At 37.3% G+C, this 25,998-nt stretch overlaps 1 protein-coding gene across 2 annotated transcripts in view; it reads left to right on the forward strand.

Annotated features, from left to right (window-relative positions):
* LOC114649974 (cGMP-dependent 3',5'-cyclic phosphodiesterase) overlaps window positions 1-25,998 on the forward strand; it is a 736,214-nt gene that overhangs the window by 477,769 nt on the left and 232,447 nt on the right. For both annotated transcript variants that reach the window (XM_051926538.1, XM_051926540.1), the window contains exon 3: window positions 19,309-19,398. In XM_051926538.1, the coding sequence (XP_051782498.1) occupies window positions 19,309-19,398 (90 nt within the window). The remainder of the gene's footprint in view (window positions 1-19,308; window positions 19,399-25,998) is intronic.

Here is a 25,998-nt window from a genome sequence, read left to right on the forward strand (position 1 = left end):
AAATTATGGGATCTTCCTTCTGTAATTCACTTCTTAGTATTTAATTTCTTTTCACTCACAGCTCAAAGATTTGAATGCGTGGTTAACTGGTGACTCTGACTTGACCCAACGTTAGTGTTAGTGGGACAACAATTTCAGAAATGTATGCTAATATACCACAAGAGCAGCAACAAGCCACAGAATTAAAGAACGAGTTTAATTAACGACAAGTCTCGGCACCTCATTAAGCAGCTGGTTGGAGTGAAATTTGTTGGAGTTTGAAGCCCTGACTTAGTTGGTCTTCTGTTGGCTCCTTCACTTCACATTTCATTTCTGTTTGGGTGCCATTTAAGGAAAGAAATTAAGCAATTCAGAGGAATGAGGAAGAAATTCAGGGGAATAAATCTTAAAAAACAAGTAAATTAAAATGAATTCACAAGAAGTTAATTAGCAGCACAAGCAGGGTACTCATTAAAAAAAGGCTTAGAATGAAAACCTGCAGCCACGGTGGTCCTCCAGAACTGGAGTTGGTGACCCCTGCGCTAGACAGAATGAAGAATCTTGTGCCCGGGCAGACTACGATATGCATGGATAACTAGTTAAACATAATTGGCATAATGCAATGGAGCTTCGTTGTACTGTCTACTCAGGGATGTTTCCTACCTTGCTTCTGCTTGCAGAATAAGCCACATTTCTCTGTGCTCCCCACTAAAGAAAGTCAGGTTACAAAAATGGGTGAACAGATTATGACGGGATGGCACTGAGGGATTCCTAATTGTTTTATATTGTATGACCTTAACTCTGCTGAAACATCGACCCTTGTAAAGAAGCATGATATTCTTTAAATAACAGAACAAAGTCAGTTTCCATTTGTGTACACATCTGTATTTTGCTGTAGCAATATAACTCCTTCACCAAAAGAGTATTGTAGATGCCAGCTTACTTAGTTATCTGTTGAGATGGGCATGGAATGATCAGTGTGGCTGATAGTGCCCTACTGTATATAGTTTAATTTGTATACTAACACTTTGTGTGAATGTATAAACATTTATACAGCTGCGATGCCATGAAAATGGACACCAGTACTATTACAGTAATCTCATTTAGTCATTAGCTTGCATCAATTAAGGTCCAATCTGTTAAGTACAAATGCTGCCTTACTTTGTTGAATTAAACAATTTCAGATGGTAGAAGCACAGACATCAATGACCATAAATAGGGATATCTGCATTAATGCACAAAGGCCAGTGCATTTCTAATTTACTGTAGCAAGTAAGGATTGAATCGATTGGTGTTTCTGTAAAGCACCACTTTGGCTTCAATATATTTGGACAAGTTTTCTATCAACAACACAATGTGCAGTACAGGCTGGGAAACCGCAGGCATGCAATGACTCGTCCCTCCACATTCTGAACCCACTTTTCCAGTACAAGTTCATAAGGAGGTGCTTAAGATCACATTTATTCGTATTTTTAACTGTAAAGTTAAGGAAGCCAGGCAGTGATGTGTATGTAGTGTGGACTTTAATTCTCAAGTCTGCCAGTTCACATTGTGACTCTGAGCAAGTCACTTGATTTATCCGTATTACAATTGTACAAACGTGAATGTGAACAAGTGTGCAGTTTGTATCATGATTTTATAAGGCATCTTGGACAATGGTCTCAGCTAAAATACACATTCAGAAATCATTAAAATGCTGCCATTTGTCTAAGAGTTAAGGAAGCATCTGAAGTTTAATCCAAACATGACTTTTACATCATGTACCGTACTTTTAAAATACTTATTTACTTCACTCAAAAGTTAGCATTCATCTTTTTCTAATCTTGATTTATTTGCATATAAAAGTTACTTGTGATTTTTCATGTGTTGATGGAAATGTCCCTAAATGCTAATCACTCAGTGGTACAGGCATGTGGCAGATTGTCACAAGTGTTCAGCTGTGACCAGATTATGGGGCAGATGCACTGCAGGAATCTCCTCAAGTGCAGGTTTAGTGGGCCAAACTAATTGCTTGGCAGGATTCCATGGCAGGAGATGAATATGTGCTTATTATAATCTACATTTTCATTTTTTGAACATTTTTATACTTGATGTAGATGCAATGCACAAATAACCCGAAAGTAGCAGCTGTAAATTGCTCCTGCCTGGTCTTTTGGTTTTGACATAGTGGTGTTCTCCTCATAGCAATGAGCACTTTCTGCAAATGATAGGAACAAAAGTTAAAACTTCATGTCTCACCTCTGAAGAATTCATCCCGTTTGGAGGTTGATGGCCTCTTCCTTCCAGACAGTGGTGTTAATCAGCCATCCCTCACCCCCAGCAGTCCTTCCCACTGCCTCAATTTCTTTTGCTAATCAGCAGTTTGATCCCAGATGCTGGTATATTTTCTTAAAATGCAGTGTCATAATTTATTGTTTTACACAGATCCACATAATTCTAATGATTTGTCATATAGTTGCAACCAAAAACATCATACTCTAGGCTAGATGATCTCCCCCTTGTATGTACCCACTGTTTCTCCCTTGCTTTTAAGTGGGCACTGAGGACTAATGGAACTGCTTAGAGACAAGAATTTTAAGGTATGCTGTTTAGAGGCAGTAGTGAGAAAGAGAAGGTGGTCAGCAGGAGAATGTGGAGATGTTGTTTGACAGCTAAGGTCACCCACCAGTTGGGCAAAAATAAAGGTCGATAGATAGTCAGGCCAGCAGGCAGTGTGTTGTGGTGGTTACAGCTTTGGAATTCAGTCTCTGAGGTTGTGGGTTCAAATTCTACTACCGACAGTGTGTGACCCTGGCCAAGTCACTTGACCTGCCTGTGTTCTCCAATTGGAAAACCAAAACTAATAGAACCACTTGTATCATAAATGTTGTAAGTTGCCTTGGGTAAAAGGCCTCAGCCAAATAAGTAAATATAAATAGATTTGTATTTTCCATTTGTGATATTAATTCATTCACTTTATTATAATTGTTATCATTAGAAAGCATACATTTTCTGCGTGCAGATGTGAAAAAAACTGTTCTCTATTATTACTGTTGGAGGAGTAAGTTTGAATTTTACTCTTTTAATCCTGAAAAAACATGAACTTGTCAAAATTATGGTTAACTTTGAGAAATCAAAATACTTTTTAATGCATGCCTGAAGTTAGAGCTGGCACATACTGGAGGCCTGACACTTCAAGATGCCATTCTAGATGTCTCTTTTTAATAGGCAGCAGTAATTGCCTCAAGAGACCTGGCAAGGCAGTGTGGTGAGCAGCTGTGTTAAGCCTTACTCTGCGTGACTTTTTATTAAGCAAAAGGGAGCTAATATACCCTGTAGTCTAACACTTGTGTCATTCAGGACATAAATGTCAGGCATACATTTTAATTTGATAAATTGTCAAGACATTATCTAAACGGTCATGCAGATTCCACAGGTGCCATTTAAGAAGCTGATATTTAGGTATAACAGTATAAGGTATTGTGACAATGACTGATTCCATTTAGGTAAGACATATGTATATTTAAAAAAATAAACCATCTATCCATCTATCCCTGAAACACATTGTTTGGATCTAGAATTTATCGTTGCAGTATTGCACACAAGGATAGATAGATAGATAGATAGATAGATAGATAGATAGATAGATAGATAGATAGATAGATAGATAGATAGATAGATAGATAGATAGATAGATAGATAGATAGATAGATAGATAGATAGATAGATAGATAGATAGTGTGGAAGATCAGCCCAGCTACAGACAGACACATGGACTCAGAAGTCCCAAATACACACACATTTATTTTGTTTTATTTTCCTGCACAATACACACAGTGCACAAACCTCAATAAAGTCAGTCCTTATCTCTTTCTTTTCTCTTTCTTTACTTCTGCCACCTCCACTCCTCTCCGGTAAGCTCTGTCCTCTGCCTCCTGACTCCGGTGCTCCGAATGAAGAGAGGCGGCCCCTTTTATAATGCACACGGATGTGCTCCAGGTGCTCCCTGATGACCTTCCATGGCTCCAGAACCACCCAGGGTTGAGCTTCCAAGCTTCGTGGCCACCATGCAGTCCAGGGAGGCTGCCCTCTTGTGTCCCAGGGAAGATACTGCTCCTCTCTCAGTCCTTCCTTTCTCCAGGTGTCCCGGTGGGGCAAGGTAGATAGATAGATAGATAGATAGATAGATAGATAGATAGATAGATAGATAGATAGATAGATAGATAGATAGATAGATAGATAGATAGATAGATAGATAGATAGATAGATAGATGGGTTTCCAGACTATTGTTTAGCACATGTATTAACACTTACAGATACCAATTAAGCAATCCTTGTAAAGTTTTGCACAATCTGATGAGCACTTTTAAAATGTGTGACCCAGCTGGGAGAAGGGTAAAGGATTCTGGAACAATGAGATGGGCTGCTGGTTGTATTTATTTTTTTAATTCTATTACGGGTGTGGCCTTGGATCATATTCATCCAGTTTATCTCCGGGACAAGAAGGTTCCTGACAGGGAAGTATTGTGCCTCAGGATTTAGAATTGTCTTGGAAGTTTTATAGTTCACTCACTTTCATGTTGTCGAAAACGGCTCTGGGGGGAAGGACTTCAGACCCTTCAGAGCCCCCGAGCCTTAAATGGTAGACTGACTACAATTAGTGCTAATTTATCACAGGAAATACTTTGAAATTCACGAAGAAGCAACTAATCAACTATACTAAATCAAAGCATACAGTATATCTTTGTAGCACTGTTTGTTTCATGTTTATTGATTGTTATTTTAGTAAGTTAAATTAATCGACAACAAAATTTCTTTTTGCATATGTAGTTGTTTTTCTACAATGTTGAAGTGCTCTCTGTGCTTTTCATGGTTGGTTCCTTCCATGTTCCTGATTCTGACAAGATATCCCTCACTTCCCCCATGATGCTGAATTGGATTAAAGGAGTTCAGGAAAAAGACAGATGGATGAAACTGTCATTACACAGCAAACACCATGAAATACAACACATCCACATGGGTTCAATTTAAAAAAAACTATCTTTTTGCCATGTTCCTTTAGTCCCTTTTTTCAGACTAAACTACAATAACTTTAGGCTTAGCTAGAATCGCTCCCAACCCTTGGTATTCTCCTTGTGAGTAATGATCACAAAAATTGTTACATATAGAGTAGCTACTTAATGCTGAGCCCACGTGTGCTGCGTGGGTGACTCACTGACAAACACTCCATGAATGAGTCTACTTATCTCTGTTCAACAGTAAGGTTCTTATCATTTTTTTTTTTGCTTGAATTAACATGCAGTCTTTCACTGGCATCACCTCCAGGACTTGTTTGCCAAATATCACTCTACCAATAACAATAACAGTTTTTCATATTTGTATAGCACTTTTCTCACTACTCAAAGCCCTTTGTATAGTGAGTGGGGAGACACTACAACCACCACTAATGTGCAACATCTACCTGGATGAGGCGACAGCAGCCATTTTCCACCAGTGCACTCACCACACATTAGCTGTTAGGTGGTTAAGGAGTGAGAGATAGTTAGCCAGTTGGAGATGGTATGATTATGGGGCCAGAACGACTAGGTCATTGTAGGCAATTTAGCCAGGACATCAGGATGAACCCTTCTCTTTACGAAGGATACCCAGTAATTTTTTATGATCGTAGAGAGTTAGGATCTCGGTTTTACATCTCATCCGAAGGATGGCACCAATTTTCAGCACAGTGTCCCCATCACTAGACTGAGGTATTGGAATCCACATTTAGACCACAGGGTAAGTGCCACCTGCTGGCCTCACCAACACCTCTCCCAGAAGCAATCCAAGATTTTCCTGGTTGGTCTCCCATCTCCCAGGACGGCAAAGACCCGTGGCTTTATGGTTTCCTCAGTCATCTATGGCTCTCAGCAGGGTAAAATATTACTAAAGATGAAAGATTTTTAAAGTTTATCATAAAGAGTAGCGTTGAATATAATATCTCACCTCATTTTCTTATTGACTTTTCCTGGAGAGGCTCATGGTGGAATATACGAGCCGACTATACTTCCTTAGAAGGCTGGCATCCTTCAACATCTGCAATAAGATGCTGCAGATGTTCTATCAAACGGTTGTGGCGAGCACCCTCTTCTACGCGGTGGTGTGCTGGGGAGGCAGCATAAAGAAGAGGGACGTCTCACGCCTGGACAAACTGGTGAGGAAGGCAAGCTCTATTGTTGGCATGGAGCTGGACAGTTTGACATCCATGGCAGAGCAACGGGCGCTGAGCAGGCTCCTATCAATTATGGAGAATCCACTGTATCCACTAAACAGTAACATCTCCAGACAGAGGAGCAGCTTCAGCGACAGACTGCTGTCAATGTCTTGCTCCACTGACAGAATGAGGAAATTGTTCCTCTCCCACACTATGCGACACTTCAGTTCCACCCGGGGGAGTAAACGTTAACATTATACAATGTTATTGACTGTTGTACATGCCTCGCACTTTCCACCTTGCATTTTTTAACTTGCACTGCATTTGTTATCACTCTTTGATTAATATTGGTTTTATCAGTATGCTGTTTCTGGTTTATGTGAATTTGCCCTTGGGGATTAATAAAGTATCTATCTATCTATCTATCTATCTATCTATCTATCTATCTATCTATCTATCTATCTATCTATCTATCTATCTATCTATCTATCTATCTATCTATCTATCTATCTATCTATCTATCTATCTATCTATCTATCTATCCCGTAATACATTTCAGTTCATCCAATATTTAACAATTTAGTTTATAAGCATCGCTTAATTAATGTCTCTGAAATTGGTTGTATTTATGCTTCTCATATGGAACAAAAGATACACAAAGTCCACCAAACCATCAGTTCCCAGAATCCAATATGTCCAATTCAAGGCCAGAGTTTATGACAACTTCATCAGGCACATGTCAGAAACCATCCTTGGGAGAGTTTTCAGGTCCTACTGGCACACACACCTCTCATTCAAATGGGCCAATTTAGGGCGGTCACTTATTCTGACAGTCCCACCACTCAGACCTAAGTACCCCCAAGTAAAACCCACATACACAGGTTTCAAGCCCAGGACGCCGGGACTGAAAAGCAGCAGCTCTAAGCACTGCATCACTAGGAAAGTTTGTCATTTACAAAAATAAATCTGTGCTTGAAATTTTTTGCCATGCTAATTTGGCTTATGAATATCATTTTATACACCTGCCTTTGATGTTGTATTGCTTGTTCCTGCTGATAATATAGTCTTATTATTACCATGTTTTATTAAACTATGAGATTAGCATAAAATGGGGATGGTTATGGGATAATGATAGCTTCTAAATGTGATTTTCACACACAGTATGTCAGATTTGACAGCACCAGTTTTGGTAATGCATGTCAATAATAAAGGTTTACCTACCGACATTTTTATTAGATTTGATAAGTGATTTCACCATTAACATTTTATGCCACTTGATTATCAATGAGCTTAATGGAGAAGTGTGAAGTTCAGCCAGTAATACGTTGATATGGTCATGTATTGGTGTATCATTTAAAAAGGGATGACAAATAAATAGCCAAAAGATGAACAAAGGGAAAGCTACATTTTTTTCCATTTTGGCAAAGTTTGGAAAAGAAGACCATTGGGATGTTTCCAGTGTCACATTCAGTAATTAATGTAAGCAGTGAGGCAGATTAGTACACCTTGTTAAATTTTCTTTTTGTGTCCAAAACATTTTTCCATTTCCCTTAAAGAGATCATTTAAGAATTATGACCCAATGAATGTTTATTCATTTGTGTCTTGCATGAATAATATACTTTAAGATAAGCATAAATATTTTTGCAGCTTATGTTTAAGTGCCATTTTGTAGTTTCAGGATATTTTTACTGGGTTGTGAGGATGCTGTGCCCTATTCCTAGGAGTGGCATCCCAACGGGAACTAAGTACCTCATTGCAATGTGTCTGAGATGACGACGGATTAAACCCTCAGACAATCTCAGTTTTGTGTTCGTAGTGTTTAAAGTCTTCTGTTTAATGGCTCATGGCATTCTCTTTCTTAGCTCAGTTTATGATTTTAGCATCTTGTTTTAGTTGGCCATTTGTCCTTTGCTTAATTATTTTTGATAATTCTCATTTAGACTTTGCTCTCTGGTTATAGACAACAGCATTTTAGAGTTTTAGGCATTGTCTGTCCTCACAGCTTGTTCAATATACGCGTACCTCCTGATCCATTTAGCACTATCCTCACAGTTGTTCACTAACGCTGTTGCCAGCAGGAAATTCAGAGAGGTCAGCTGGAACTAAAAGGCAGGGGACCTGGTCTGTGCTGCGGCTCTGCTGACCCACCTTCAACACTCAGAAATGGCATGACAAGTGGGTTTTGAGTCCATGGCAAAGTCTGTGGTATGACAAGTTAGTCTTGAGTGGATTTTACATGTTCTCACCTTGCAGGGTATATGTACAGTACATGAGGAACATCAGAAAAATCATAATAAGATCCGATATCTAGCACTCTTTAATCTGCTATATCCATTATGTATTGTACTTAACATGTTTATGAAGTTCCTAGCTGTGCTATCCATCTAACATGGGTCAAAGTAGACCTCAGCTTTAACGTTTACAGTCCACCATACAATGCATATGTCTCTGTTGGTATGGAGTCATAAAAGCAATGTTAATGTTAGTGATGCACCATCTATTGAAATGACAAATGCAATGCAATTTATTACTAAAAATGTTTGTGATGTACCTTTCTTGGAAAGACAGAGACATACTATAGCAACCAGATGGACACACAGACAGACATACAGACACTTTGCCTTTTATTAAGATGGATTATTGTCACGTGTACACAGTGAAATTAAATTCTTACTTGCATGTTCTTGTCAACACACAAGCACACTGCCGCTCTCCGACATAATGAATCGTGAGTAGAACTATCTTACCTCGAAACATCTGTCTTCCTTACCTTAAATAACTACCTTACCTTTGTGCTAACGTTTTAGTCATCACTGAACTAAGAGGTTTTGTCACTGAAAAATGTATCATTAAAAAAAGAAATCATTTAGAAGCAAATTTAAAACTAAAGAAATTGCTTTTGATACTTATAACGAAATTGCTATTGAGGTATGCAGCACATATCATTGTACCTCGACTGTTTGTCAGCATCCTTTCAGTGTCCTTTTATATCTGCAACAAAAGCAAGCGAAATGGAGGCAGCAGAATTGTCCAGTTGAAAAGAACATTCATAATATTTAAATAGTTATTGTTCTCTGGAATCTCTAGGGTACAAAAGCATTAACCTGGGAATATATTCATTATCTTGACTTTGTAAGGACAAAAGTGAGGTATAAACATCAGAACAAATGAATCTGAACATTTGAACTGTGAATGGCTTTTAGAGTAAAGTAAAAATATGAAGGCTGTCAGTTCGAATACTGACTCTTATTGGTACTGCTCCTGTAGCTTCAGAGGATCATGTTCTAAAATGAAATAGCCAGTGTATATTTTATATAATTCCTTTTACATATCCCATAGTCTCTGAAAGCCTTTTTTACACAGTATGTATTTTATATAATGCCTTTCACGAAGTATTCAAATCATATTTCATAGTCATTGGGAAGCTCATCACAGAGAGGTGCAATATCATTTACAGCCCTGCAGAGAAGTGGCTTTTGGGGAGGCAGACATCTCTTCTTTCAAGTGCCACTCGCTTGTGCTCTACAGGTAGCGCTTGAGTGTGTGCAGTTGTGGGCTTGCATTCTATTTCAAGATAACGCTCAACAGGCTTAGACTGAAAAGTCACTGCTTTACAAAACCAGTCAAAGATATCAGTAGGTAGGATATCCATAGTAATGCGTGGAGTAAATGCGTATCCACGGACGTATTAGGTCACCTAATGTCAAGGTGATGGTGACACAACAGTAAATGTCTACTCCCTGCATTTATTTTCTGCATTACTGGAATTAGATCTCCTGAATTCTGCTGTACCTTTTCAATAAACTCTTAGGTGTTGTCAAATATGAAGGACCTGCTCACAGCCGTCTTCTGTCAGAATAATATTGTCTTAGTTTGCCAACTGAATGATGCTTTTCAAAATGCAGCTGACCCAAGACACTTAGGATTGGAACTATAAAAAATATTCATCCTTTTGATAGTTTTCACATTCTGTTGATATACAGCTTTTAATCAAATTGATTGAATTTAGATTTTTGACACTGACCAATAGAAAAGGGCTGTTTAATATCAAAGTGAAAGTAGATCTCTGCAAAGTGATCCAGATTAATGACTAATATAAAACACATTGCACCCCCCCCCCCCCAAAAAAAATGACACATCTAAATCATCACTGGTGCAGCTAATTGGTTTTAAAAGTCAGGATTAATTCATTGGAGAACACCTAGCTGGGATTTCAATTGATTGTTGTATACATTCACCTGTAATCAGGAAGGTCCAGCATGCACTGAGTCACTAGTGTAGCTTAGCTTGCCCAATGAAGACCAAAGAACCTCAAAGCAACTCCATGAAAAGGTGATTGAAAAACACAAGGTAGAAGATGAGGAGAGGTTGGGAGCTCCCACTGATACAGGCCGTTGCCACACCCACCACACCATGGACCACCCCAGGATACCAAATTAGGACCCGAGCACAGCCATGCAACAGGTGACACCTCATCGCCACACTAGTTTGAATGAAGTGGAACAGTATGAGTTTTTTTTTTAACATTGCCAGTACTGCTACCAACCCCCAAGTTTTCCCTGCAAGTTGGTGACCTGCTTGCAGGGTGCAGAAGATGGAGTCATCAAAATATGCAAGTCACTGAATACCCCTTGGAGTTCAGTTAAACTGGTTATTATGAAGTTAAAAGAGTATGGCGCAGCTGTAACAATGCCAAAAGCATGCTTTCCACAAAAACTGAGAGATTGTGCACAATGACGATTAGTGAAAGAGAAACCAGGAGACCCACGAGAGGTCTGAAGACTTTACAGCTACAGTGGCTAAGACTGAGCATGCTCTACAACAATGGTCACCCAAATGTTTCACCAGTCACAGCTTTATGGGAGGGTAGCAAAAAGAAAGGCACTGTTAAAAGAAAATCACAGAGAATTTGCAGAGGGCACATGGGAGACTCCCAGTTCAACTGGAAGAAGGTTCTATGGCCTGATGTTACCAAATTTGAGCATTTTGGCCATCAAACTAAATGCCATGTTTGACATAAGCTAAACAATGCACATTTCCCAAACCATACCATGCTCACTGTGAAGCATGATGGAAACAGCATCATGCTGTGGGAATCTTTCTACGCAGCAGGCTGTAAATAAATGTTAAAATGAATGATGCAAAATACAGGGAAATGTTGGAGGAAAACGTGACTTGAGCGAAAAGTTGTTTTCCAAAAAGAGAACAACCCCAAGTATAAAGTCAAAGATATGCAGAGATGGCTTAACACAACACTGTTAACATTCTACAGTGGCCAAATCAGAGTCTAGATCTCAGTCTCGTTAAGAAATTGTGGCTAGACCTTGAAAAGGCTGATCACTCTCAAACCCCATGGAGCTTGACAGAGCTTGAACAGTTTTGCAAAGAAGAATAGAAAATATTGTAGAGTCCAGATGTGCAAAGCTGATTGAGACTTGTGCACAATCACTCAAGGCTGTCTTGGCTGCCAAGCTGCCAAGGGGTGAACAATTTAGACCACTCCGTAGAGATAGATTGGTTTCACTTTGATATTAACGAGTCTTTTTCTTTGGAAGAGTGTCAAAAAGGCCAAGTCGATTCCACTATGATTCAGTGTTGTACTAAAATAAAATGTGAACACTTCTGAAAACTTTTTATAAGCACTGTGTATGGATATTTTTGATATATATTACACATTCATCATTATTATTTGTGTTTACTACCTTTCATTTTTCATGTAATTGTAATTTAATTTTAATTTAATTTAATTGTAATTTTCATGTAATTGTAATGTAATTGTAATTTTTAGCCTGATAATTGCAATTCTTCTTCTTCTTCTTTCGGCTGCTCATGTTAGGGGTTGCCGGAGCAGATCATCATCTTCCATATCTTTCTGTCCTCGTCATCTTGTTCTGTTACACCCATCACCTGCATGTTGTCTCTCACCACATCCATAAACCTTCGCTTAGGCCTTCCTCTTTTCCTCTTCCCAATAAGAAAAAAATGAAACTCTGCCGGTACCACAATCTCCAAAGCCAATTTTATTTTCAGTATGCACACATCTTGTGAACGTACTTCCTTGGTGGATAGAAGTTGTTGTGGGTCCTACTCACAATGTTAGGGTAATTTCAAATGTATTCTTTTTCACTATCACTTCAGTTAAACTCCTTGCTTTTCCTCCATTCTGCCCGACAAGCATGACAAGTTGCACACATATTGCCTTCTTCTTATGTAACCTCTGTAAGAATGACAAGATAACACAAAAGAGATTTGGGGATCCACCCCATATACTTGAAGCAAGAGGAAGATTGCATTGCAAAAGAGTAATCTCTTAGGACTGAGTCTAAAAAAGTGGTTCTCAAACTGTGCGGCGGGCCCCCCTAGGGGGGCGCGAAGTAGCAAACAGGGGGGTATGAAGATGTGAAAAAAAGAAAACAAGAATCGAAAATATGAAAAATACATCTATTGAAACCAAAACAAATTAACTTAAACTACATTCTGATACTAGAAAAATAAATATAGAGTTAGATAAATGTCGATAAAAGTTAAGTAGGTATAATAAAATATGCATCTATGATATATCATTAATTAAAAAAGAACAAATTGGTATGAGTGGGCTCCTTTCAAATAAACGTTAGGGGGGCGCGATTAACAATGTTATGAAAACTCAGGTCGCAAATACTTAAAGGTTGAGAAACGCTGGTCTAAAACATGTTGACCTTGTTAACTAGCAGGAATATGGGGCTTTATAGTGGGTAAGGAAGAAGAGGCGGGTCTCTGGAGCTGAAAGTAGAAGTGGTGAGAGGCTTGGTAGTGGATGGAAGGTCTCCGGAGGCAGAACTAGAAGTGCATTCTTTGGAGGGCCCGGAAGTGACGTTATGTAGATTTTGTTTCTGGGGATCTGCAGAGGAAGGAAGAGAGGAATTAGCACACTATGTCAACCTTTAGTCCGGTGTTACCGCACACTTAGTCAAGCCCAACAACTCCCAAGTTCATGTGTATAATGTTCATTTGTTCCCAAGTACATGTGTATAACATCTTACACACTGGAAATACTTTCTTTTTTAACTGTAGGAAGTGTATGTGCTGTTTCATGAAAAAGCCTGATGAGAAAGTAAGCTACAACACCATGATTTACCTTTGCTTCATATTTGCAAGCAGCAGCACTGCTTATTGGCGATTTAAAAAGATGTTGCTGAATTCTAAAAAGAATTGTAATAGCACATTAGAAGTATTTTTTAAAGTGCAACCCTTCATATTTTTAAAAAGGTTGTCCTATTTTCCAACAATTTACTAGTTTACCAATCTTGTAACAATAATAGAAAGAGGCACATCATTAAATTGATGGTAAATTCTGACTAGCCTGGTGTGACAGAATATTGAGGTTTACATTGCAGTACTTGTTATGAATTTGTGTTATAGGTACCCTGTAGACTTTCTGGGTATGTATGTCTCATTATTTACATATCTTTTATTTATGGTAGTGATGTCATCTCATTTCTATTCTGTTTTTATATAGTTATACTCTTTACAGTTTCTATGAATGACACCATATTGTCTCTTAAAAATCACTACAGCACTCTGTGATAAACTGGACTTAACTTGTAACTGCTGCTGTACACATAAGCCCTGGCTGCTTGAAAGACTGACTTGGAAAATGAAAATGCATAGCACAGTTGGATGAATGGATGAATTTATTTACTGATTATTGTGGTGGGGAGCAAACTAATTTTGTGTTACATTGTGGACAATGTTCATCTATTCATTTTCATATCCACTCATCAATCCATCTTCCTAACCCACTTATCCAGGATATCCTATCCCAGCATGCACTGGGTGCAAGACAGAAAGAATCCCTCGCCAGGGTGCCTGCCATATCTCTTTGTAAAATTCAATTATATTTATTTCTTGAATTCATATGTTCAGTGATATTTAACTATGAAATCCATTGTCTCTTTTGAATTGTTGCTATTTTTCTTGAAAATTGTCAGGACAGGAAATAATAATGTTGAATGTTTTAATATTGTTAATATGTACTAGGTGTCATATTGATCAAAACCAGTAGGGTCAAAATCATATTATTCTTACTAATTGAATTGCTAAATGTTTCATGCTTTTTTGTTTTGTCGCCAATGTTTTAATCCACAGGATGTAGGATGAGCTTCTTTCTAAGATGGTATCGGGTTTGTGATAAGTGAAAAAAATTACCTATTCATCTTGCTAAAGAAAAGCTGTAACAGCCTTTGTTCAGAGTAGAGATGATATATTAAATGGGCTTTCTATGCAAAACCTGCACAAATGAAATCTCCCCTAATTACAAACTTGCCTCGCACATGTAGGTCACCTTGATTTCTGTCTTGTCAACTGTTTGATTATTACTTTGTTTTAGTGACTGCCAGTTGGTATATTTATCACTGCCGCTGTGCCACTACTCTAGAGTCGTGGGCTCAAAATCCCTGCCCGGACACTCATGTCCACATAGATATTCTGCTGGGTTTTCCAATTTTGCTTCCACATCCCAAAGATGTATGTGTTTGGTTAACTGACTGCTTGTGCTATACGATAGGCTGGTGCCTTGTCGGGTTTTTTTCCTGCCTTGCTCCAAATACTATAGTAGTAGGCCATATATAAAGAAATAAGCGCGAATGCATATTTCCTTACTAATCGTTTTATTGAAATAGCAAGGAGGAGGTGGCTTCAGATTAAGAAATTGGATTAAACAAAACCTTGAAGCCAAAATGACTCACCAGAATGAGAGTTACCTAACTCAGTTATATGCACAAAAATCCATTTTATAACATAATTTTTTAAACATTTAGACAATTTTTCTAGAATTACTGTGTGTCAAGTTTGTGCCTGTTCCTTACTAACTTCTCCACCTTTTTTAACATACTTTTTTGTTCCATTTCTGTACTTTTCCTTTTCTTTCCTAATTATTTCCAATTTAGCTCAAAGCCTTAACAGGTGAAACATACAGTTAGTGTTCTTAGTTACTGTGGCCATTTTGGCTGCAGTCACCTGAGAGGAATACATTGTAAAAGACATCTGCTCGATGCAGCTTTGTGTGCTTTTGCCCCACTTCACTTTTAACTACTTATCCTTTGGAATCTTTGTTCTTTTTAAATGGTTCCAGGGCTGGTTTAAGACTTTAGATGCCCTAAATGCTTAAAAGAATTTGGTGCCCCATATATAGTTCAAAATATTAACAATAATAAGCCATAAAATAAAATCTTATTTTTCTAAATGAAACTAAACTTACAATAAGATGGAAAATAATTTTTAGTTTTGTGAACTTCCACTTTATTTATATTAAAAAAGTTTTCTCTTTTTCAAATTGCAAAGATTTTGATCAAATCCTATGTAACACAATAGGACTGCTTCTACTGTATACTTGGTAGAGTTAAGGCATCCAGCCTGCCTCTGTTGTTATTATTTTTCTTATAGGTATGTATTTTTTTCATTTAATGTGGGACCCCCTTTTTTTGGAATCTGGTTCAGCTGCACCATTTGCAGTTTTGCACCATATGGTCCCTGGTAAATCCATCAATGGAAAATTTCTGTGGTGCCCCCCATCCCCTGATGTCCTAAGCATGTGCTTCGTTTGCTCAATGGTTGGTTGGCTTTGTGATTGTCATCCTTAGATATGTAGTACATGTGTTAGTACTCATTTTCTAAGAAACGATTTGCTAGTTTGGTGTTGTTCTGTTGGGCTTAGAGCTCTTCACTTGTGATTGTCAGTTTTGCAGCCTTGTTCTGGTTTCTAAACAGTCCTTAGGCTAATATTTACTCGATTATGTTAACCGCTTATGTACGTCATTTTGGATAAAAACATCTGCTAAGTGAATAAATGTATGTGTAGAGTAGTAGGTCAAGGATTAATCTGGCTTTGACCTTGGCTTTTGTTTCTTTATTTGCATTCTAGCTGTGCTATCCATCTACACTAAGTCAGGTTGAAATCTAAGTAATCAACATAGACTTTGGCGTTAATGTTTGCAATGCATCATATGTCTCTGTAATTTGACATTTGGTTTGAGATTCGTAAAAGCAGTGTTAACGTTTGTGATGCACCATCAGTTGGAATGACAGAGACATAGCAACCAAATGGACACACGGTCAGACACACATCCTTTCATTAAGGTGGATTTTACAATGAAGTCTTTTCCGGTATGAATTAGCTATCTTTTTATTCTTGAGAATTTTTATTATATTTTTATTACTTAGTTTTTTACTTTTTCGTTTAAGTACTGTATTACTGAGTATTTTCTTTTTCTATTAACTAGGGGGTTTCGCCCCCTGCTCGGTCCGCTCGCCAACCCCTGTGTTTGGTTAATCGGATATACAATTTTACATTTTTTTTTCTTTGGAATTGTTTCAGTTTCATTATTTGCACTTTTACTTTAAAGCTTCATTAAAAACAATAATTTTTGGAGACACATTGTGACAACGCAATGTATAACTGCCCGTGAGTGAATATTGTTTCTGTTTCTCTAATAAATAATCTGACTTTTTCTAATGTTTGTCCCTGTGATTTATTGATTGTCATAGCAAAAGCTATTCTCCCGGTAAACTGTAAACATTTTAATACGAATGGCATATCACGATCTCCTTTGGTGTGTAATGTTATTTGCAGAATATATACATTACCTTTCTTTTTGCCTGTTAAAATTTGCATTGTTTCTCCGTGTTCATCAATATACAGTACACCTGACCGAATTGTGTATTCTTTTGAAATTTAACTTGGCATTGCTTTAACTGTTCAGGGACCACAGATTCTCATAACGTATGGTCCATTATTGTGTAAATCCACGTTTTGTGCATTGAATGATGTGAATGCGAAAAGACTTTGTTGTCTACACTTTGCCTTTCATTTCTGACCTTGCTTTGTCCTGCTATTTTTTCAATTACACCTGGTTCTGATGATTAATCACCTTTTGTTTGCGGTAATGCGATCTTTTCTATCTTTTCTTTGACACTGTAGCGACTGACATGATAAAGTGTCACAAAAGTTTTACTTGAACAATCACCGACTTCCTAACCCCAAACACAACTTTCTAGCAGCCTCTCCAATGTCCCCCCTTACCACATCAATCAATATCCCACTATCAGTCTTCTGTGCTGTACTCCGCCCTCCCTCAATCGGACCTAACAATCACTTAAAACCAAAAAAGCCCTCAACCTGGCTGGGACGCTACAATACTTTTGAATTTTACTGCTTTCATATTCTGTACCTTTCTCTGCATGTGTATCGCGCCATTGTTTGTTTAAGCCTTTCAAAATTCCACTGCTTTCATAATCTCTTATCTGCCTTTTTTTCTCTCCAACGCCTTTGGGTCTCTATTCTCTGTATTATCCTTATACGCTTTATATGTGCTGAGAGCACTTGATCTGTGTGTACTACGTGCTTTTACACGACTGAGTGTTTTTTGATGTGTGAGCTCTTATATGATATCTTTTGTAAGTAGGGCGTGTCTTGCAAGAATCTCATGTTCCACGTCCCCGCGAGATGTCCCTGGGATAATCTCTTGGCACCAAGTCTTATGTTTACGGTCCCTGCGAGACGCTCCGTGGCTAGTCTCTTTTGTCTCGCGGGTCTGGTAAATGTCTTCTGAGAACTTCCGAGAAGATCATGTATCGTAGCCTTGCTTTTGCTTTCCAGGATTTTTTTTTTATAATAGAGAGATTTATATTTACTTTTGCAGAAAGTTTCTTGTTAAATTATTGTTATATAGTGTCTCTTTTTGTTAACTGATTTAGGCATAATTTTCTGCTAATTAGATTTTTATCACTTCTAATCTTTTTGATGAATTGCCCCATTAATTATATAATTCCTGGTTGTAGGTTTCATTCTCTTCAGAAGCCAAATGCTTGCATCCAGTCATCACTGTCCTTAGATCTTGTGGGGACCCACAGGGACCAGATAAGGGCCAGAAGGGGCACAAGGAAAAGCAGTTACTGACTGTGTCCCATTTTTTGATTTCTCCTGATTGAGTCTTCTTTTGAGTGGCAGGGAGACGCATCCCTAAGCTAGTATTTTTGACATAAGACAAAGAGTTTCCTGATTGAAATATATTAACGTAAATGTTTTATTGCCGTAATACTCTGTCAGTTGCATGTGAAGCTGGAAAAAGTAAAAGGCCAAAAGAAACATACAAGAATGGACAATAATTTATATGGTGGGTCAGATTGGCTATCCCAGAGTGCAAACATATTCTGTGAGTGACAGAGATTATAAGAATAGTCAGGGACATTGGTGCAGTCTGTACGTGGAATTTGTTACATCTTTCTTCACGATATTACTTACTGAGCTAGATTTTTAGTCACAAAACAAATCACAAGTCAAAATCCGGTTTCTTTCTATGAAATATGTTTTCTTTTGGTTGTTTTTGAACTCGAATTAATTAAAGGAAAGATTTTCTTAGTGACTAAAGTTTAGATGCCCGGCTGTGTGAGCTGTTTTTATTTATACTGCAGTCATGACAGTACAAGTTTGAGGACTGTTCAATGTCAACGCATAGCGTCCAAAGTCCACAGCAAGACTAGCAGGGAGTGACTAGGAGCACACGGATGCCAACAGCCATGTGTTTCTTTACATAAGTACTGTACACTTGCATGGCAACACTTGCAAAAACTGTGTTGGATGAAATGTGCATTATATTGAAAAAAATGACATAAGTTGTGGTATGAAAGCCAAGAGACATTATAGAGAAAAACTGGAGAAGGAAAAGTTGTGTAAACAGGAGAGGCTGAATAATACATTAGGTGCTGAAAAAAATTAAAAAGGTGATTAGGGACAACTTCTCTATTTGTTATTCAAATGTTCTTCATAGATAAAAAATAGTTTAGTCTTGTATTTTTTGTTGATACCTATTATTGGTTAATGCAAAAACAATCAAAATATTACATTAATTCTTAATGTGTTTTTTTTTTCTCTAGTGGAAAAATAGTGCCCATTAGTGAGTGGAATTTTGAATGTGGCTGATCGTCACTCCTATTATGCCACATGAAATATTTACAAAGCAGTAGTTGGCCTTGTTTTTTTTAATTCTTAACATTTGATTAAGGTACTAGGTATCTATTTGTTCGCTTTCCATATACATAATAGCATTATATGATAAAACTGTTTTAGGGAAAATAAATGAAAATTGTTGACTCATTTTTGTTTTTTTGTTGTTTTTTCTAGGATGCTCTATTATCCCTTGGTTCTGTCATTGATGCCAGTTCTTTGCGTGAAGTTGTTCAAGAAGTGCTCAAGGAAGTCATTCCTAAATTGGTATGTAGCTGTTGCTGTGGCAAATAAATAATAAATAATATCTATCCACTTGAACTATATTTGTCTGTTTCGCTAAATTTGTATTTCTTTTAACCATAAGTTCGATTTGTTTTGACTGGTGAAAACATTCTAATATACAGTAATACTGATGCACACTAAAAATGTACGCTTAAGTCCTGTTTCTGATCAGACTGATAGTCAGCTATTCTAACGCTGGTAACGCTTTAGTTTAGCTACAGCCAAATGCATCTATTACTCCTTTACTCTGACGTAACAATATCTTAAAAAATGTTTTTCTGGTGTTAATTATGATAATAAAGGATCAGTACAGTGGTTGTTCATCTCGGTGCATCATGGCGCACTTGTAAGACCATGTAATATGGTGGTGAAATTACTTATAAATATGAATGATTTACAGGTCTTATACTGAAGTATGTAATATCAAGAGAAATATGTCTCACTTAAGCCAAATCTGACCATTCCAAGGTGACGATATTTTAGTAGGCCACATTGCACAGATGAATTGATACTTTACTAATGCTTTGTAGGTGTGATTACCATCAAACATGCAATTCTTCATGTCTTGTTACATAAAAGTATTCGAGTACTGGATGCATTTTTGCATTACCTAAATTGTTAGCCTAATGTATTGTATTATGTATCCTATTGTAAAATACGTTAAAAACAATGTGAAAGGAAAAATATAACACTGCCAGTGTAATTTCTGCATTAAAGACTGATGTTGCTGTTGTACAAAATAAGAAGAATTAGAACAATCAAAGAACAGGCCATTCAGCCCATCAAAGCTTACCAGTGCTATCCGTTATCTTAAAATGTAATTTACTTTTTAAGATACCTGAAAGTCATTTTGAGATATCTTAAAATAATTTTCTTTACATATTAAATATATCTGAAATTAATTTTGTGATGTCTCAAATGCATTTCAAGATATCTGAAATACATTTTCTGGTATCTTAAAATAACTGCAAGTGCATTTTAAGTTATCTCAAAATCACTTCCTGTAAAATTGCCTATTCTTTCATTGGGACTTTCTGTTTATTATGCAACATCGTGTATTTAAGATATCTTGAAACTCATTTCAGATCTGAAAATGGACATGAAGCTTTTTGGAGATACCTGGAAATGTATTTCAGATATCTTAAATTGTACTGTTGATATCTGAAAATGTATTTGTAATATCTTGAAATAATTTAATGTCTTTTTAAATATATCAAAATGGGTTTGAGATATCATGAAATACAATTTGAAATAATTTCTAAGATATCTCAAGTGGAGCAGAGACCTATTTTAAGATATCTAATTCTTTTTGAGATATCTTAAATGTATTTTCAAATATCACAAAATGACTTCCTGAGCATTTTAAGATACTGTATCTCAAATACATTTTGAGAAAGCTCACAATAGACAGCAAGTTTTATTGAAAGAATAAGGAATTTTACAGGAAGTGATTTTGAGCTTTCTTGAAATGCATTTGAGATATCTTGAAATGCACAGGAAGTTATTTTAAGATATTTTAAAATGTATTTCAGATATCTTGAAATGCCTGGGGATGGATTTTAAGACATCTTGAAATATATTTGAGATATAATGCAAAATGAACAGAAATTTATTTCAAGATATACCAAAAATGCATTTAAGATTTTTTGAAATGCATTTCAGATATTTCAAAATGTATAGCATGCCATTACAAGATATCTTGAAAACTATTTGAGATATCATAAAATGCATTTCAGATATCTTGGAAAAGATACATTTTTAATTATCTGTAATTCAACTTGAGATATCTAAAATGTATTTCCAGATATTTTCAAGTGCATTTTGAGACATTTCTAATTGTTAATTTGGCTACATTTAGAGATTTTACTACTTGGTAACTTATTCCATGTGTCTATATTTCTCTGTGTGAAGAAAAAAACCCTAATGCTTGCTTGAAATTTACCTTTGATAAGTTTCCAACTGTGTCCTTGTGTTCTCGATCCATTGGAGTAATTCCCTTCATAATTTTAAACATTTCGATCATGTCTCCTCTTAATCTTCTTTTGCTAAAATTGTAAAGGCTCGCCTCTTTCTAATCTTTCCTCATAATTCATCCCCTGTAGCCCTGGAATCAGCCTTGTTACTCTTCTCTGGACTTTTTCCAGCCTTTTTTGTAACTTGAAGACCAAAATTGCACACAGTACTCCAGATGAGGCCTCACCAGCGTGTTGTCTTATAACGCTTGAGCATAAGCTCCTTGGACTTGTACTCCACACATCAGCACTCTATATAACCTAACATTCGCTTAGCCTTCTTAATGGCTTCTGACCACTATAATTCCTAAATCTTTATCTTAAGGTGTACTTTCAATTTTCAGACCTCAAAAGGCTTCCCTGAAAATCTTTCCTCAGTAATTTAAACTATTAGAATATTTGCAATAACCCTCAGCATTCTCTTGGTAATCACACTTTTCCATCATATGCTAATTTAATTTCCTATCTAGGAAAGTGTTGCTTTGTAGTAATGTGTTTATATTGAGCGGCAAGCCTTTTTCTGGCAGAGTGGTGGCTCTGAGGCTAGGGATCTGCACTGGCAATCAGAAGGTTGTCAGTTCGAATCCCGTAAATGGCAAAAGGGACTCTGCTCTGTTGGGCCCTTAAGCAAGGCCCTTAACCTGCAATTGCTGAGCGCTTTGAGTAGTGAGAAAAGCGCTATATAAATGCAAAGAACTATTTATTATTATTACTGGGGCCAGTGTTCCTGTGACCCTTTGGATCCTGCAGTGTTTTACGCTTACCCCAAGTGTGTGAGCACATGTGCAACATGAACTTTTAGGTTAATGATAGATAGATAGATAGATAGATAGATAGATAGATAGATAGATAGATAGATAGATAGATAGATAGATAGATAGATAGATAGATAGATAGATAGATAGATAGATAGATAGATAGATAGATAGATAGATAGATAGATAGATAGATAGATAGATAGATAGATAGATAGATAGATAGATACTTTATTAATCCCAAGGGGAAATTCACATAATGTTGTGTCTTGCTCCTTATTCTCCCCATTAAAATGAGCACCCATCTTTTTTGTTTTAAATTACTTCTTGGCACAAGTATGAGCTTTTCCCAGTCAAGGCTTTGCAGCACAAGCTGGTGAAGAGCTATGAAAAGTCCAGAATTTATTTTTTGCTCCTTTAAAAAGTACCAGCCAGTGCTAATTTTGGAAAAAAAATAAATGTATCATTGTACCATTCACATGATCTGTTGTGTAGTTTTTGATGGGATTATTTAGCTAAAATTTTATGATCACATCTGCATTATAGTGTATTTCTTTAGAAGTACATTCTCTTGAGGTTTACTGGTAGTGTGAGTGAGACTGAGGTTAATGAAATAACTCCAAGACATGACTGAATACATTTTCTTTCATATGGATATTGTGTGGCCCCACCGGTCAAAAACTTGACAATTACTGTAGGTATTATAGACAGAGAGATATATGCAAACACTGAACTCCCTGCTAATCACCCCATTTATCCATTATCAAAACAGCTTTATTCAGTTCAGGGCTTTCTGTAATAAACCTCCATCCCTGCTTTCAGGAGGAGAGTGTGCCTAAATGATATGATGCCTTCACTGGAGGATCAAATTAGATATGTCCTTCCCCAGTTAGTGAAGTAGCTGTGTCTTTTTTAATAGAATAATAGCCTGGAGCACTTTCTGTAATGGAATTCAGACCCAGCAGTAGCTATAGGGGAATTGCCTTTCCATCCCCTTTTGTCACATTTTAAGGCACTGCACGATCAGATGGGACAGGCCTGATTTTCTCACTTTTGTCAATCCTGGGATATGACAGATCCGTGGATTATGCAGTGTTTCTCCTGAGTAGTTCCCTCCTGAAAAGAAAGCAGAGCAGGTTTCTAAAGTTATTACCTCCTTAGTAATGGCTTCTCCAATGCTTGAATCAGTTTGTCCAGAGAGAGGTGATTTGTTTTTTTTTTAACCTTAGTTAAAATGACTTGTTTTTTTCTATCTTATTTTGAATTGTTTGTTACTTTCTGCTTAAAATAGCCACAGTCATCATCCCATTTTATATAAAACTAGCTGTCCCCCGCAGCTCTGCCCATGTAGTAGTGAAACAGGACAAACTTTTTAAAAATCAATAAAAAAACAGGTATCGCTAGATAAGTGGAGGCATGGTACGCTCCAAAACACAGAGGTAGACCGACTCGAATGGAAGTTGGCGCATGAGTGAGGAGGGCCCTGCCCAGCTCCCTACTCCCCTAACGTCACGCTTCCCCCTCCCCTCGGCCCACAGCCTCTGTCTTAGAATAGCATGAATATATCGCTCCTGCAAGCGAAGTACGATTCTTAGCACGATGAGAGAAGTTGCAAAATCAACAGTAATGTTCAAGCAAATTCTAGAAAAAAACCCGACCTAAATCCGTTAAGTAGTTCTCTCGTGAAAAGCAGACAGACAGACAGACGTTGGATTTTATATACAGTATATAAAAATGAAGTGGTCAAGTCAACCATAATAAAAGTAGCTTTATGTTTATCACACAGATTAATGGGGCAATATTCAAAAAGAGGATAATAAAACTGATTTCACTTAATCTTTACTTTATAGAGCCCCCCTCACACAATACACTATCACAAAGAGCTTCACAAGTCAAAGCAAAATATACTTTTAAAATTACTTGTAAAATGCAAGAGAAATACATGTTGAACTGGATTTTTCTATTTCAATTTATTCTTATTATGCAAGACACAGATTAATTTGTAGTATAGAGGTAATTCAAAAGAGTAGTCACATAGGAAACCCTAAATTCTAACACTAAAAGGGGAAGCCAGAATCACCAAGTATTAAAGCAGGTAGGAAATCAAAATTAACATTTAACTGAAAAGCAAATGAAATTTCTGAAGGCACAAACCCTCAAAAGAGTTGACTGCAGACACTAAACATGCTGTGTCTTAGTCTTTTAAAGACAGCCGCTGCGATGGCACGTTCATGCACAGACACAAGCCATGAACGTGTAGTAATAACATGAAGTGTTACAATGACTGAAGAATATATTTACTGGTACAGTAGTAAGGTTAAAAGAATTGCATAATACTTGCAGATAAAAAATATAACACTGATAATTAAACAAAGAAATAGCATCCATTATACAGTATATAGTACAAAGAAATGTCCACTTATACAGGCAGTTTTTAATTTTTAAAGTCTAAATTTCAGTTATTCTAGGTTAGCTAAATTCTGAATTGGGTCACTTTGCCAGAATAGATGAAAATTTCACTTGAAACGTAAGAGTCACTAGAAATGACAATGTACTGATGGTACTGTATATGGAAGTAAATTAACATGACAATGTGATATCCGGTAAGGGTGTGTAAGCAGACACTCAGCATGGGTTGAGGCAAGTGAGATTTTCTTTTACTAATACAGTATGTTTGAATTTTAAGAGGAAACATCATAATTATAGCGGAAAATGATGTGTTAATTAGATTGACATTCAAAAATATTTTTATAAGAAAGCACAAGCGAAGATAGTCACTAATCACTACTGGTCCACAAAAGAAATCAGAGGTTCAGGGTACAATGTGCAGTGTTGGTTAAGCATGGGAACCCATATATAAAATTTGTTGTTAATCATAAACAAGATGGATTATCAGTACAATATTTTTTTGATATGGAGTCACAAACATGGTGAGAGGGGTGTGAAGCCTCCAATAAGAGCCATAAAGTAGGCCAGGGTCTCCACCTGCCTGCCCAGTTAGGCTACAACCCAGGCTGCCAACCCCCAAGTGCTAATAACAGGTTTTGATTTAGAGAAGGCCAGAAGGAGTTGCATTGCGTCCTGTGGACCTGAAAAAAGCATATGACAGGGTGCCACAAGAGGAGCTGTGGTATTGTATGAGGAAGTCGGGAGTGGCAGACTAGTATGTAAGAGCTGAACAGGATATGTACGAGGGAAGTGTGACAGTGGTGAGGTCTGTGGTAGGAGTGACGGATGCATTCAAGTTGGAGGTGGTATTACATCAGGGATCGGCTCTGAGCCCTTTCTTATTTGCAATGGTGATGGACAGGTGGACAGATGAGATTAGACAGGAGTCCCCATGGACTATGATGTTTGCTGATGACATTGTGATGTGTAGCAATAGTATGGAGCAGGTTGAGGAGACCCTGGAGAGGTGGAGATATGCTCTAGAGAGGAGATGAATGAAGGTCAGTAGGAACAAGACAGAATACATGTGTGTAACTGAGAGGTAGGTCAGTGGAATGGTGAGGATGCAGGGAGTAGAGTTGGCGAAGGTGGATGAGTTTAAATACTTGGGATCAACAGTACAGAGTAATGGGGATTGTGGAAGAGCGGTGAAAAAGAGAGTGCAGGCAGTGTGGAATGGGTACAGAAGAGTGTCAGGAGTAATTTGTGACAGACGGGTATCAGCAAGAGTGAAAGGGAATGTCTACAGGACGGTAGTGAGACCAGCTATGTTATATGAGTTGGAGACGGTGGCACTGATCAGAAAGCAGGAGACAGAGCTGGAGGTAGCAGAGTTAAAGATGCTAAGATTTGCACTGCGTGTGATG

This window comes from Erpetoichthys calabaricus, chromosome 4 (assembly GCF_900747795.2).
Source record: "Erpetoichthys calabaricus chromosome 4, fErpCal1.3, whole genome shotgun sequence".
In the NCBI taxonomy this organism is placed as follows: domain Eukaryota; kingdom Metazoa; phylum Chordata; class Cladistia; order Polypteriformes; family Polypteridae; genus Erpetoichthys; species Erpetoichthys calabaricus.